The following is a 16,833-nucleotide window of genomic DNA, read 5'->3' as shown; positions in this document are numbered from 1 at the left end:
GGTCCCCAGAGAGCACTTACCACAGGGGCCCCCCCATGCTTGTTACAGCAAGGCAGGGGCCACTAGGGGACTCCCAGGGCTACACTTCACAAATGCGGGGCTCGATTCACCATGCTAGATGGTTAAAAGGCAGACGGTCAGGGTGGCTGGGAAGAAAGCGCAACGCAATTATGCCTTCCTTTGAAAATCTCCTCTACGAGAGAGCCAGAGAAATTATAACAAGCTCAGATACGTTTAAGATCAATTTGGGAATAAATCCCCACAAATGACATATTCCACTTTTCTGAAAATATTATACTCAAAACTCCTATGCAGGATTTTTTTTAGGGAGCTGAATTGCCAACTAGATCACTAGGGATGAGGGAATTAGCCAATAAAATGAGCCCTGTTGAATGACACAGACACCACCCATTGGCAGCACCATAAATTCATGACTGCACTTCTTTCATTGCACAGTCAGAAGTAGTATCACATCAAATCCAATATCTGTGACACTAAAACTCAATCCAGCAAATGAGATCACCCTGAGAGTTGAGGCCTCACTTCCTTGTAGTACATTAGGGGAAAGATACAGAAAAAGGAGCATAACAGACAGTAACAGATGACTAAGAAGAAAGCCTAATGCCAAAGAAATTTTTGCTCATGCACATGCACACATGGGCCTATTTTCACATTTTATATGCTGGTGATAATTGAACCAGACTGTACTGTTAGTGTAATAAATAAAAAAACATTGTTTTGGAGGGCAGTCTATTTGTCCGTATGGAATCTGACACATCTATACTAAAACTGTTCAAGTACTTTCCTGATACTGTCAGTTTGACCATTGGGCATGCAGTGAGTAAGTAGGTCAAAGTTCTCAGGGAAGCTGACATGGACAGTGATTACCTGTATTCACAGGACGGGACTGACCTCACAGTGTTACATTTAATAACAGCTTTGTTGCCATTCAACTGACAAGCACATTTTTTAGCCAGCTTTTGAAATGCCATAGGAATTTCGTTGTGATCACTCAGTCAGCTTTGTGAACGTCAAAAACAGGCAGATCCACGAGAAAAATGGGACTAGTCTCAATACGGGCTAAGATATTCACACTATAAACAACAAGCCCTTCCCATCACGTTTCTCATGTTTCAACCATAGTTGTAGTTGAAGTTGTGTACATGAGAAAAAATATATAGTAAACTTACTGGAAGGCATCCCTAAGCCACAATGAGAGCCTCACCTACTGCTTTGCTGCTCTCCTCTGTTCTGTGTTTCACCGTGAAACACAGAACAGAGGAGAGCAGCAATACACCTCAATAGACTCTCAAAGTACTGAATCGACTGCACACAAATGACATAAATAAAAGCAACGAAAGACTTTTCTTTCAAATTCTTTTGTTTTTATATGCCCTGCAGTGCACTCTACCATGCCACCGTTTTTAGTTTCACTCACTTGTCTCCATGCCAACATTTTAAAAGGAATGGATTTTCTTGCTATCTTTACACAATTTCTGCTTTATTAGTGTATGAAATTTGTAGAACGATGGAACAATTTCAGTCAGGTTTTTTTTTTTCAAATGTTGAGCATATGACCAATTATTAAAGTGTAAAAAGTCAGAGGAAAAAATGGTAAAGAACATCATGTCAACAAATTAAAGTCAGTAGCTGTGCTGCTAACACAGCTGCTAGCATAGCTGTATAATATAAGTCTTGTTACTTTCTTTCTTTCAATAAACTCTATTACTATTGTATTTGCATTGTAAACTAAGCTATTCTGTAGTGAAGAAGCAAATGTTAAACTTTACAATCACAGTTTCACTTCTGATCTCTTCAGTTCATTTTGTGCATTATTTACAGATATTTCCAGTGTTGGTACAGGTTGTTATTTTCCCTTTGCCGCATCCTGTAAGTATTTACTGCTGAAGTGACCCAATTTTTTGGCAAATAAAACATTAAAGTTTCACTTTATCGTGACATATTTTCAGAATCAAGAAAAATCAAATCATTTTTCCCTTCCCTTCATCTGTCACGCTGTTTGTTTTGCTAAAATGAATATACCAACAGAATTAACCCTTATATGGCAGTGCTGACATGAAGCAGATGGCTGCAGCAGCTATGTAGAAAGGTGTTATCGCAGGCTGACAGTGAAGATCTGCTATTTAAACAGAGTGGTGTGTTGGCGCAGGGTAGCGTGCCGACTTCCCTGAGTCTATACACGTGAATCAGACTCTGTGAGCGCCTCTGATATAAAATTGACGATGTCAAATTCTGTAATTCAAGAGTGCAGATTTAACGCCTAACATTTTCTTACCCTCTAGAGGTGTATCTAATTTTAAATATTGTAAATCTAAATGGAGATGAAGCTAAACTAAAAAGGAGAGTAGTAAAAAAAAAGTGTTTTGAGAACATTTCCTAGATGCGCATAATGTTGAAAAAGTGATGTTCTTGTTAGGGCAGAGGGAATAGGCTTCCCACTGATCCTCTCTTTGCTTCGTCATTTGCTCTCCCTTCTGCTGGAGACACTCTGTCTTTCACTCTCTCTTTTTTATGTTTTGAAGTGCTATTCCTCAGTGTTGTGTGCCTAATTAAAAAGCACTTACGGTTGTTTCTGGTTCAAGGTTGAAACATTGCTATCTCATCATAGTGAGCTAATCAGATCCCTTTTCAATCACTGCTATTGCTTAATGAAGTGCTGCAGACTGTCAATTCCTGCCTGCCTGCCTGCGTAGTGTTTTTATTTCATTCTTTATTTGGGTTTGGGGTAAGCTGCTCAATGGTGGAATGAAGAATGCATGCCATTTTGGAGGGGGTGTGTGGGATAGAGTGGGCTGTCAATTTCTGTCAGGCACTGAGGTGTGTGTGGCAGTGAGTCTATGGCAGGGAGACTGGGGGGGTGGGCGCTAGGCAGGGATTAACATGATCAAAGACACAAATGCAGAGCCACATAGGAAAAGTAAGAGAAAGGGAGAAGAGCCACGCAGGGCTCCCCACATACCCTCCCCTCCCTCCCCGCCTTCTCTCCGTTTTCCCATAACAACTCCCATGGAAGAGATGAACCATAACTGAACTGTGGCTTCCACTGCCTCAAACAGCTATCGATTTACAGCTACAAAAATGATGAAAAAAAACAACAACAACAACAAAACAAATAAACACTGGATTCTGACTGTGCGTTCATCTATACGTGTGCGGCCTGTCGTTAACATGAATGTACGTACAGACCTGGATCCGGAGTCCTAGCAAGCAGGGGACATGTAGAGGGAGGCAGACAGGAAATAAACAAACAAGTCTGGTTTAATAGAATTGTACCTGGAGCCCCGAGGACACGCACACACACACAAACAGAGCATATCAGCCGGCATGTTAATACAGCCAAAGGGAAGCCAAAACTAATAGTGGAGACATTAAGGAAATGATCCTCAGGCTGATATGTTTTCTATAGATGGCAACTAAACAGAATTGCCATATTTATCATACTCAGAGAAACAGAGAGAGCGAAAAAGAGAAACCTCCATCCACGCTGCTGTCCCTCTCCGCTGTGCCCAGGAGAGTGATGAGAGTTGCCCCAAGGAGACCGTGCAAGTGCTTGTGTGTATGAATGTGTGTGTGTGCATTACCCATCATACTATGTTACACGTTCGCACTGAGCCAGTGGTTGAAGGCTTTAGAAGTATTTTAAGCATCAATGTAAAAAATAAATAAATAAAGCGTTGCAAGTATATGTCGTTATATGAGAGTGTAAAGGCATTACCCTAACAAGACTGAATTATAGCCTTGGATGTCAACAACTTCAGTCTGTCTCGAAAATAAACCGGCAATTCAGAGCACACCACTGGAACCTGACAAGTAAATCGTGTCTTCAGTTGTAGGTTAGCAACACATGCTCAAATTGGCTATGAAGTATTGGTGAACTTAACAACAGACATTTAATAAGTTAACAAACATCGTGTTCACACAGCCAGATAATTAGCATTAGCATGGAACCTGAATTCCATTCTCTCTTAATGATCCAGTTTTGGTCTCCACCACCTATAGGCACATCAGAGGCTTCAGCCACCACATGTGCCACTGTTTTTCACTACTTACTTGCTAACTGTGTCTGTCTGCTGTTAGCTCAGTTTTGCTTAAAATTTGTGGCTCCATAATAAGTGACCCAGATTTAAAGCTGCAGTCCAAAACAATGGACAAAGGACAATGCAAACCTGAAGAGAGCTGCAGAATGTGGTACATTATATATGGACAATATGATGTGCTACTCAGATGCATATACATTTAACATAAAAATAATGACTATTCAGTTCAACATATTTATAGGAAACGATTAATGGAGAATTTTACACAGTATGCTGCTAGATTTGGATTATGCCTTAACATTTTAATGTAAACCTTGAGCTGATTTCTGGTTAGTCTAATTTACAGTGCGCAGCATTTTGGGAGGTAAAATTGCTTTGGCTATCTCTTTCAGCACCTGATTAATAACAATGACAGGAGTAATTATTATAGTATGTTAAAACTACACTTTTGTCCACTGCTCTTCATCTATTATGCCCACAAAGCCTACTGCTGATACAGAAGTTGAATTACTGCTTGTGAAACTCAGTTAAGAGTTAGACCCTTAACATTACCGTTATGACTTTACCCTGATCTCTCCATTTTTGCCCCTCCCTTCCTCTCCCACTGGCCTTTTCCGGCTCTCCAATTAAGCTTCAGCGGCAGGTTTCCATCAGCCGTCTGGTCGTCTGCAGCAGGACTCTTCGGAGCAGAGGCCTGTCAGGAAATGAACTCATCACTGGATGACAGCTGCTAATTTCTCCCTCTTCCATGTCACTCGAGTGGCCTGCTGCAGTTAATAATGAGCCATCCAGCCCTGATTAGAGAGATACACGGAGAGGGTGGGGATGCACACAATACAGTACACAATCACTCAGATGGACATGTAGAATAATCTGCATTCCTATTCAGAGGGGGGAAAAAACACAAAAGAACATTGAACTTGCGACCTTATTGAGGGCAATAGGATTAGCCAAGGTCATGCACTGCAGAATGAAGTTTTAGAACGCCCAAATGTTTCAATTTTCTTATTGAAAATGATGCAGTTTAATGTCTCTCTGCACTCTGAAATGAAAGCATAGTACAAATAAGCAACCATGGAATCAATTTATAGACCAAAATGCTTTTTAAATTTCTGACTCATCAAAGCCACCTTTGGCAGATATAACAGCTGAACACACCCGTGGCACTCTTTGTACAATAGAAATCAAATATCCTTCGGAAAGTTCTTCCCATATCTGTTCCCATAAATGTGTGGCACTTGTAGGTTTCTTTGCATTCACTCTTCTGTCCAGTTCATCCCAAACCATCTCGATGGGGTTTAAGTCTGGAGACTGTGCTGACCACTCCATGTTTTCAAGCTTACCATCTTGTTCTTTTTTCCTGAGATAGTTCTGACATAGCTTGAACTTATGTTTCGGGTCATTTTCTTGCTGTAGGATGAACCCCTGACCAACTGGCGCATCCCAGAGGGTATTGCATGGTGCTGCAGAATGGTGTGGTAGCTGTTTTGGTTCAGGGTGCCTCTCACTCTGTCACCCTGGATCCAGCAAAACAGCCCCAGACCATCACACTTCCTCCTCCATGTTTGACAGTTGATGCCACACACTGTGGAACCATCCTTTCACCTACTCGACGGTGTAAAAAGATCTTGTGTGATGAACCAAATATTTCAAATTTTGATTAATCAGCCCATAATACCTGCCTCCAGTCTTCAGTAATCCAGTGGCGATGTTATAGCCCATCTAGAGATGGCCAGGTCACCAAATTAGGGTGATCCATCCTCGTCAGACCTCAAGCAGCCATATCGCACAATTGGTACAGTTTGATAATGATTTTTTTACAATATGTTAATTCGTAAGGGATGGACTTAGTGCCAAAACAACAAACAAAAGGAGACAAAAGGAGCCTATCTTGTGGATTTACAAAATTTACATAATCAAAAGAATCAAACCAAATGACAACAACTTACCTCCCTAACTAAGAAAAACAGAAGAAAACTAATCAAATAAAAAGCCAGTCCACCCCTACAAACTCCTGTATATAACCAACAACACTGGGCACGTTTGCAAAACTCTGCTGGTTGGGATGAGCCGAAGATGAATGAATGGGAATCCATGGCAGTATCGTCACATAATGTCATCATATCATATCCAGCTAGTTAGCCAATCCATATGGGCTGTCCTCCGGATCCACCAATCAGATAGAGGTGGATGCACTGAGATTTGCATATTAGACAATCCTACGACAGCAGTCTTAACAGTGGTGTTTCATGGTCCAGGCAAGCCTCTTCGTCTTATTTTCATGCCTTAGTAATGGCTTTCTTGCTGAAACTCATCCTGTCAAACCTGCAGCTCGAAGTCTTCTCGAGTCACAGCTGAAACTGAGACTTGCTTACTATGACCACTATTCAGCTGTGCTTGAAGATGTTGTACTGTGAGTTGTGAGTGGTTAACTCTCAGAAACTTGTCCTCTGATTCAGTTGCAGCTTTGGGTCTGACAGACCTCTTCCTGTTGGTTTGCCCTGGTCTCTGAGTGCCTTTTGATGGTGAAGGAAACTGTACTGACTGACACCTTGACTTTCTTTGTAATTTCTTTGAAGGAAATACCTACATTTTTGACAACAGTGTCATGATGGTCTGTCGCTCTTCCATTAATTGCCTTTTTCTCACCATTTTTGCAGCAACACTCTACTTTCTGCAGTACAATAATGTTCAACTCATGCTCATGAGGGTACGGTACCAGTTTGTTCCAGCACTGCTTTTATGCAGACAGAGGGGGCTGTAAGTAATCCAGAAAAGTTGGAACATCTGTAGGAATTAGCAGCACCAGCTTTCAAGGCTTGATCAACCTCCATTGCTGCAGAAGAGCTTTAATTTGTTAACTCATTTAAAAAAGGCCTGAAAAAGGCCTTTTTGTATAATTCTGAAATGTACATTATTTTTCAGTTTTGGGTAACCTTTTATTTTAAACCTCTGGCAGCAGTAGTGTATGTAGATATCTCTATATATAGTTTACAGTGTACCATATTACATTACTTTCTAATATTATTCAAACATGTGCATATCCGTTATGAGATTAGCCAATTTAAATCAAAATATTATAATTAATGAGTACATACGCACCAAAATAAATATTATTCCTCAGTGCAGTGCATCTATTTGACTGAACAGCACTTCTCTTCAAAATTCATTATTTAAAGCAGCGCTGCTCAACCTTGGCATCAGGAGCCCACTGAGAGGTCACAAAAGAAGTCGCACATACTGCTGTTGTTGTGACATGACTCTTGAATAACACATATTTGGAAGCATTATAAAAACAAACTGTAAGTTCTATAAATGTGAGGCATCTAAATGCTATCGGTGCATTCTCACCACTCAGTGGGTGTTGACAAACCTTGGCACGTATGGTTGCTCACACAGAGAACGTGACCTCCGTTAAATGCGCCCATCTCCGCTGAATAGAAGGAAGAAGAGCATGAAAAGACTGTGCGAGCTTATAAATGCAACATGAGGCTGGGAGCAGGAGACAAAGACAGGCTGAAAGGCAGACAGGTGTTATGTGAAATTACAGGCTCCCTTCTCTCTGTGTGGCTGTGGATTTCACCGCTCTTTCACTTCTCCCTGGCCTCACCTCTCTCAACATCCATCTGTAATGCTCTCATTTTTCCTGCCCACTCCTCCACCACTTTCTCCCTCTCAGCCCACCTTCTTGCTCTGCTCGCGCAGCGCGTGTGTGTTAAAGGGATGATCTTTTGATGCCCTCAGTGTGTACGAGTGCTTTCTCTCTACTTTCAGTGGTTGGCCATTGTGTTTGCAACCGTCACACCGCTCTCCCACTCACTCCATCAGAAACCAGGCTTGTGTAGGGGCCTAAATGAATATTGATTCTCCCTCCAGTGCTGAATAGTGCTGGGGGGGGGGGGAAGAGAAAAAAATGCAATGAACAGAATGGGCCTGATGGGGGGACGAGATGAGAGGATGGCGATTAGGATGATGGTGATCATGATGACGATAATGATAATGGTGATGATAATGACGGTGTTAGTGATCAGAAAGCTTGATGGGAACCATCAGTTGATGCATGTATGTGCATGTCGCCTGTACGATGCTGCTGCACTGTATGCACGATAGCATCGTGCTGCTGACATAACTATCAACAGCGCTAACTGCCAAGAAAACAAATGTGGGCACACTTGTTAAAAATTAGGCTCAATCTTTATTGTCAAAAATGAAACTGCACTCATGTTTTGTTTTTTTAAACAGGCCTTCCACACAATGAAGGACTGTCAAAAATCTAAAACATATAATTGTCATTGCTTTACTTTTCGCTACACAGAAAATATGTATAAGGTCTATTTGGGAATTCATTCATCGTATTACTGATTTGGAACTAATAGTACACACACACACAAAGGATTTGAAGAAAAAGAAAAGATTGCTCACACAAATTAAATCACTGCGTTATCAAAAGAAAAAAAAAACATCTATTTTGCTACAGAAAAACTTTAGGTTGCAACATAAATGTACCACAAAGAAATCAAAAAGCAAGAAAAAAAACCTGTTAGCTCTGTTATAAATGAAAAGATAGACTTTCTTTATAATAACTTGTTTAACTCTTAGCACATTAGAAGCATTGTAAAAATATTTCATGACAATGTATACTCATTCATTTCCTTAAGTTGCATTAATTAATTAAAGCAGTGTTGGCGGCTGTGTGGATTGCAGGTTAGCTCACTTAGCACCAAAACCTTTTTTCCTTTACTGTCACTTTGAATAAACGATGTTTAACCTGAGTTCAGTGTAGCCCAAGAGAAGATGGTAGAAGTGATGTACGAAGTGAATGAAGCAGGGTGAAATTAAACAGAGACAATGCAGAACACAACATCTGGGCTAACGTGAGCTTTAACCTAGCTAAACAGGGGAAGTGAAATAAAATGCCCAATGTGAATCTTTCAGGGATGTCTCTCTCCTCTACCCTTCCAGGACAATACTGCGAGCAGCTCAATCCAGGTACACCACTATCTCTTCTCCTGTCTGCTGCTCCGCCTGGTGCACCTCCCCGTCACCTGTCCCGGCCTCTCCATACACTTCTCCCTCCACCTGTAAGGTGCAGTTGTCCAGCTCAGTCACAATGTAGTGCGTGCCCTCATCATTGACGATGACCTGGGTCAGGCCTTCCTTCATCATCTGGGACGCGGCGAGTTGCAGCACTTCCTGCATGTCCTCCTGGCCGGTCCCCTGGATGACCTGCACCTGCTCCTCCCCCTCCTGCTTCCCCTCCCCCTGCACTTCACTCTGCACAGCCTCAGCTATCTCTGGGGTCAAGACCTCATGAACGATGGCTGCCTCTCCTTGTATTTCCTCCTGATGGCCCATTTCGCTGACTGCGCTGAGCAGAGCATCGAGAGCTGTGGAGGACTCTGAGACAATGTGACTTTGTCCACCAGCAGCTGCGACTGCTACCCCTCCTCTGGCCACAGCCTGAAACTCCTTTCTGGCCTCCCCTGACTCCAAGACCACGTACTGGGTGCTGCCTCCAGCCAGGTGGGCTCCTGCGGATGCCACTTCCCTGCCCGAGGCTATGACTTGTCCGTCTTCAGTGATGTGGAGCACCTCGGCCACCTGGCCGGCCATGGCCAGCGTCTGCAGGGTGGCAGCGGCTGACTCCTCGAGGGTCTGGTCGATAGCTACCTCTCCGTCACCATAGCCCTGGATGATGATGACCTGTTGGATCTCGTCATGGCCCGATAACTCAGAAGAGTCTTTCCTGTGCAAAGGGGAGCCCATATCCTCTGCTTCCACAAATGTAGCCCCCTGGCCTTTCAGACGACACTCAAAGGACTTGGAAACGATACCTGGGAAACACAGTGATGCATTTCTTATTAGTTAATATGTTTGTTATAAGCAGCCAATAATGACATAAAGAAGCTCCATCTACCAGACTGCTAGAAATTAAAGAAGGAAAAAGGTGTCTGAGAGTGACTGCAACCTTCCTGTCATTCTAGCAGCCAGTATGACACAAAGGATCTTTTTGAGGCCCAATCACAGCATAAAAACATGAAAGTCATTTAGTGGCTAGATGGACAGGATCTCATTTAAAAGTGGCAAATGAGGAGTGCCAATTACTGTCTGTACCACACATGGCAATGCATATATTATTCTTTCTTTCCTATGTGTGTGTGCATCCATCACTGTGTAAAAAAAAGAGAGAGAGGAAAACTACATGGAAAGTTGACATAAAAGGTGATGTAACACTTCACGTATTTGTGTCACTTAATGCATGAAAGGAGACAGAATATGGAGATATTCTTCTGGCGGGAGAGTGCGGTGAGATACGGCTGGTGCTAATTGAGCCACACTGTGCCCTCTCAGATCACAGGTTGCCATGGCGTTTCCAAGGTGATAGGAACAGTGTTAGAAATGCCATTGTTTAAACAGCGCCTGGCTTAGACACTTGTAGACTAATCTATGCAGAAAAATGGGAATTTGAGAGAGTGAAAAAGGGACTCTCACACCTAGGTTGCTGAGTGCAGATGAACTTACTGTAAAATAACTGTAAAAAAACAAACAAACATACATTGTCATTTCAAATGTACATTGGTTTTACAAACACCATAGGAAAGACTTTCCTAACTTCTTAGGAAATAAAACTGTACTTTTTTTTTCTTCTCCTTCCTTTCTTTCTAAAGTTTCTAAAATGCTAACATTGGAGGTACAAGGTTTACACCCAAGGGCAACACACAAGATCATACAGATCTCACAGTACATAAAGGAAAAAACTCATCAATCATTGATATTCCTATCTACAGCTAACATTTAATGTCCTCCACTCACAGGGTGGACAATGTGATCAGAAAGTCAGAGTTATGCCACAAACAGCTTCTGACCCAATGGTGCCACGTCCTCCTCAAACACGACCAGAAACACATTCGTTTTAACTCCCACGCTTACTAGCCAAATAGAAAATGACCATTCATTCTTTGGTGACAGCAAAACAGATAATACTGCAAAGGTGCTTTTGGAATAAACAACATTTTACACAGCTGTAGGTGAATGAAAGGAAACAGAAAACCCTTTATGTATTACAACTGCTTCTGACAAAAGAGTGAACTATTAAGGCTTAGATGGATAGAGCAGAAAATTCTACTTGGAGGCGACAAAGTTAAAGATTTTTAATACAGTCTGGCCTTTTCTAGCAACTAAGTAGCAACCTCAAGGGCAAAAGAAATTTACTCATTCTAAAAAAGCCACTTCAGAATGGCCCCAGGATTGTCTGAAGCAAGGCTTACGTGGCCAGTCGAGGAACTGCAGCATGCTTTGGTTTCAGTTTTTAGTCCTGAAGGTTGCTGCTTGGTTGCCAAAAATGTATCCAGATATTGTTAAAACTCCCAACTTCATAGAAGAAATTGTTTAGAGCCTGGTCTCTGCAGCTGTAGCTACTAGCTTTCTGTAAGACCTTGCCACAAGTCACTTAAACAAAACCTCTCAAGTGTATTTTAGAGTCTTGCTGCCTTTTTGAGTATTTTTAATTGTTCGACAAGTAACACAGCTTTCTGTGTCACTCAGCGCACCACCGACAAATCTGAGCTCCAATTAGAAATTGTGAAATTCTAATAAACAAGTTTTTTGTTTCTTAGCGTTAATTATCAAGTGTCTCTTTTTTGGACACACATAGACAGGTTTGCTAGCGTTAGCGGATAACTTAGTGCTTCACCCCTTTTTTAAGGGTCAACTATATGGTCACGCCTGGCTCTGGTGGCAACCAAAAATACCAAAATCAAGGCTTTAAAACAGACAATAAACCATGGCTAAGTGGATCTTTTATATATAGTCTATGCTGGCAACACAGCTTTGATTAATTCCGTTGTTTTCATTCTAATTCTGTTGTTTGTTTTAAACTTCCATTGTTTTCATTCAAATTCTGTTGTTTTCATTCAAATTCTTTTCTTTTCATTCTAATTCCATTGTTTTGATTCAAATTCTGGTCTGTTCATTCTAATTCTGTTGTTTTCATTCAAATTCTATTCATTTCATTCTAATTCCGTCGTTTTCATTCTAATTCCGTCGTTTTCATTCAAATTCCATTGTTTTCATTCAAATTCCGTCATTTTCATTCAAATTCCATTGTTTGTTCTCAAATTCTGTTGTTTTCATTCAAATTCTGTCGTTTTCATTTTAATTCTGTTGTTTTCATTTTAATTCTGTCGTTTTCATTTTAATTCTACTCTTTTTATGTAAATTCTATTGTTTCTTTTAGAATTCTGTTGCTTTCATTCTAACTCTGTTCTGTACATTCTAACTCCGTTGTTTTCATTCAAATTCCGTTGTTTGTTTTCAAATTCCGTTGTTTTCATTCTAATTCCGTTGTTTTCGTTCAAATTCTGTTGTTTTCATTCAAATTCTTTGGTTTTTGATCAAATTCTGTTGTTTTCATTTAAATTTGGTCGTTTTCATTTTAATTCCGTTGTTTTCATTCTAATTCTGTTGTTTGTTTTAAACTTCCATTGTTTTCATTCAAATTCCGTTGTTTTCATTCAAATTCTTTTCTTTTTATTCTAATTCCATTGTTTTCATTCAAATTCCGTTGTTTTCATTCAAATTCTTTTCTTTTCATTCTAATTCCATTGTTTTGATTCAAATTCTGGTCTGTTCATTCTAATTCTGTTGTTTTCATTCAAATTCTATTCATTTCATTCTAATTCCGTCGTTTTCATTCTAATTCCGTCGTTTTCATTCAAATTCCATTGTTTTCATTCAAATTCCGTCGTTTTCATTCAAATTCCATTGTTTGTTCTCAAATTCTGTTGTTTTCATTCAAATTCTGTCGTTTTCATTTTAATTCTGTCGTTTTCATTTTAATTCTGTCGTTTTCATTGTAATTCTGTTGTTTTCATTCAAATTCCGTTGTTTTCATTGTAATTCTGTTGTTTTCATTCAAATTCCGTTGTTTTCATTGTAATTCTGTTGTTTTCATTTTAATTCTGTTGTTTTCATTTTAATTCTGTCGTTTTCATTTTAATTCTACTCTTTTTATGTAAATTCTATTGTTTCTTTTAGAATTCTGTTGCTTTCATTCTAACTCTGTTCTGTACATTCTAACTCCGTTGTTTTCATTCAAATTCCGTTGTTTGTTTTCAAATTCCGTTGTTTTCATTCTAATTCCGTTGTTTTCGTTCAAATTCTGTTGTTTTCATTCAAATTCTTTGGTTTTTGATCAAATTCTGTTGTTTTCATTTAAATTCAGTCGTTTTCATTTTAATTCCGTTGTTTTCATTCTAATTCTGTTGTTTGTTTTAAACTTCCATTGTTTTCATTCAAATTCCGTTGTTTTCATTCAAATTCTTTTCTTTTTATTCTAATTCCATTGTTTTCATTCAAATTCCGTTGTTTTCATTCAAATTCTTTTCTTTTCATTCTAATTCCATTGTTTTGATTCAAATTCTGGTCTGTTCATTCTAATTCTGTTGTTTTCATTCAAATTCTATTCATTTCATTCTAATTCCGTCGTTTTCATTCTAATTCCGTCGTTTTCATTCAAATTCCATTGTTTTCATTCAAATTCCGTCGTTTTCATTCAAATTCCATTGTTTGTTCTCAAATTCTGTTGTTTTCATTCAAATTCTATTCATTTCATTCTAATTCCGTCGTTTTCATTCTAATTCCGTCGTTTTCATTCAAATTCCGTCGTTTTCATTCAAATTCCATTGTTTGTTCTCAAATTCTGTTGTTTTCATTCAAATTCTGTCGTTTTCATTTTAATTCCGTTGTTTTCATTGTAATTCTGTTGTTTTCATTCAAATTCCGTTGTTTTCATTGTAATTCTGTTGTTTTCATTCAAATTCCGTTGTTTTCATTGTAATTCTGTTGTTTTCATTTTAATTCTGTTGTTTTCATTTAAATTCGGTCGTTTTCATTCAAATTCCGTTGTTTTCATTCAAATTCTTTTCTTTTTATTCTAATTCCATTGTTTTCATTCAAATTCCGTTGTTTTCATTGTAATTCTGTTGTTTTCATTTTAATTCTGTTGTTTTCATTTAAATTCGGTCGTTTTCATTCAAATTCCGTTGTTTTCATTCAAATTCTTTTCTTTTTATTCTAATTCCATTGTTTTCATTCAAATTCCGTTGTTTTCATTCTAATTCTGTTCATTTCATTGAAATTCCGTTGTTTTCATTGAAATGCTGTTGTTTTTATTCTAATTCCGTCGTTTTCATGCAAATTCCATTGTTTTCATTTAAATTCCATTGTTTGTTCTCAAATACTGTTGTTTTCATTCAAATTCCGTGGTTTTAATTGTAATTCTGTTGTTTTCATGCAAATTCTTTTATTTTTGATCAAATTCTGTTCTTTTCATTCAAATTCCGTCGTTTTCCTTCAAATTCCATTGTTTTCATTCAAATTCCATTGTTTGTTCTCTAATTCTGTTGTTTTCATTCAAATTCCGTCGTTTTCATTCAAATTCTGTTCTTTTCATTCTAATTCCATTGTTTTGATTCAAATTCTGGTCTGTTCATTCTAATTCCATTGTTTTCATTCAAATTCCGTTGTTTTCATTGTAATTCTGTTGTTTTCATTTAAATTCTGTTGTTTTCATTTAAATTCGGTCGTTTTCATTCTAATTCCATTGTTTTCATTCAAATTCCGTTGTTTTCATTCAAATTCTGTTCTTTTCATTCTAATTCCATTGTTTTGATTCAAATTCTGGTCTGTTCATTCTAATTCCATTGTTTTGATTCAAATTCTGGTCTGTTCATTCTAATTCCGTTGTTTTCATTCAAATTCTATTCATTTCATTCTAATTCTGTTCATTTCATTGAAATTCCGTTGTTTTCATTCAAATGCTGTTTTTTTTATTCTAATTCCGTCGTTTTCATGCAAATTCCATTGTTTTCATTTAAATTCCATTGTTTGTTCTCAAATACTGTTGTTTTCATTCAAATTCCGTGGTTTTAATTGTAATTCTGTTGTTTTCATGCAAATTCTTTTATTTTTGATCAAATTCTGTTCTTTTCATTCAAATTCCGTCGTTTTCCTTCAAATTCCATTGTTTTCATTCAAATTCCATTGTTTGTTCTCTAATTCTGTTGTTTTCATTCAAATTCCGTCGTTTTCATTCAAATTCTGTTCTTTTCATTCTAATTCCATTGTTTTGACTCAAATTCTGGTCTGTTCATTCTAATTCCGTCGTTTTCATTCAAATTCTATTCATTTCATTCTAATTCCGTTCTTTTCATTGAAATTCCGTTGTTTTCATTCAAATGCTGTTGTTTTCATTCTAATTCTACTCTTTTATTCCAATTCTATTGTTTGTTTTAGAATTCTTTTGCTTTCATTCAAACTCTGTTCTATACATTCTAATTCTGTTGTTTTCATTCAAATTCCGTTGTTTTTGTTCAAATTCTGTTGTTTTCATGCAAATTCTTTGGTTTTTGATCAAATTCTGTTCTTTTCATTTAAATTCGGTCGTTTTCATTTTAATTCCGTTGTTTTCATTCTAATTCTGTTGTTTGTTTTAAACTTCCATTGTTTTCATTCAAATTCCGTTGTTTTCATTCAAATTCTTTTCTTTTCATTCTAATTCCATTGTTTTGATTCAAATTCTGGTCTGTTCATTCTAATTCTGTTGTTTTCATTCAAATTCTATTCATTTCATTCTAATTCCGTCGTTTTCATTCTAATTCCGTCGTTTTCATTCAAATTCCATTGTTTTCATTCAAATTCCGTCGTTTTCATTCAAATTCCATTGTTTGTTCTCAAATTCTGTTGTTTTCATTCAAATTCTGTCGTTTTCATTTTAATTCTGTCGTTTTCATTCAAATTCCGTTGTTTTCATTGTAATTCTGTTGTTTTCATTCAAATTCCGTTGTTTTCATTGTAATTCTGTTGTTTTCATTTTAATTCTGTTGTTTTCATTTTAATTCTGTCGTTTTCATTTTAATTCTACTCTTTTTATGTAAATTCTATTGTTTCTTTTAGAATTCTGTTGCTTTCATTCTAACTCTGTTCTGTACATTCTAACTCCGTTGTTTTCATTCAAATTCCGTTGTTTGTTTTCAAATTCCGTTGTTTTCATTCTAATTCCGTTGTTTTCGTTCAAATTCTGTTGTTTTCATTCAAATTCCGTTGTTTTCATTTTAATTCCGTTGTTTTCATTCTAATTCTGTTGTTTGTTTTAAACTTCCATTGTTTTCATTCAAATTCCGTTGTTTTCATTCAAATTCTTTTCTTTTCATTCTAATTCCATTGTTTTGATTCAAATTCTGGTCTGTTCATTCTAATTCTGTTGTTTTCATTCAAATTCTATTCATTTCATTCTAATTCCGTCGTTTTCATTCTAATTCCGTCGTTTTCATTCAAATTCCATTGTTTTCATTCAAATTCCGTCGTTTTCATTCAAATTCCATTGTTTGTTCTCAAATTCTGTTGTTTTCATTCAAATTCTGTCGTTTTCATTTTAATTCTGTCGTTTTCATTTTAATTCCGTTGTTTTCATTGTAATTCTGTTGTTTTCATTCAAATTCCGTTGTTTTCATTGTAATTCTGTTGTTTTCATTTTAATTCTGTTGTTTTCATTTTAATTCTGTCGTTTTCATTTTAATTCTACTCTTTTTATGTAAATTCTATTGTTTCTTTTAGAATTCTGTTGCTTTCATTCTAACTCTGTTCTGTACATTCTAACTCCGTTGTTTTCATTCAAATTCCGTTGTTTGTTTTCAAATTCCGTTGTTTTCATTCTAATTCTGTTGTTTTCATTCAAATTCTTTGGTTTTTGATCAAATTCTGTTGTTTTCATTTA

The 16,833-nt window shown here is 37.6% G+C and overlaps 1 protein-coding gene across 1 annotated transcript in view; it reads right to left on the bottom strand.

The window, feature by feature from the left end:
• Positions 1 to 8,236: 8,236 nt before the first annotated feature.
• znf407 (zinc finger protein 407) overlaps positions 8,237 to 16,833 on the bottom strand; it is a 156,453-nt gene continuing 147,856 nt past the window's right edge. Inside the window, exon 10 of the mRNA XM_085473346.1 lies at positions 8,237 to 9,892. Within this exon, the coding sequence (XP_085329472.1) occupies positions 9,039 to 9,892 (854 nt within the window). The 3' untranslated portion in view covers positions 8,237 to 9,038. The remainder of the gene's footprint in view (positions 9,893 to 16,833) is intronic.

Source organism: Copadichromis virginalis, linkage group LG11 (genome assembly GCF_057382275.1).
Source record: "Copadichromis virginalis isolate Kocher_CV1m ecotype Utaka linkage group LG11, C_Virginalis_male_GT1.1, whole genome shotgun sequence".
Taxonomy (NCBI): domain Eukaryota; kingdom Metazoa; phylum Chordata; class Actinopteri; order Cichliformes; family Cichlidae; genus Copadichromis; species Copadichromis virginalis.
The sequence above is the reverse complement of the archived record's forward strand: the minus strand, read 5'-3'. Positions and strand labels throughout refer to the sequence as shown.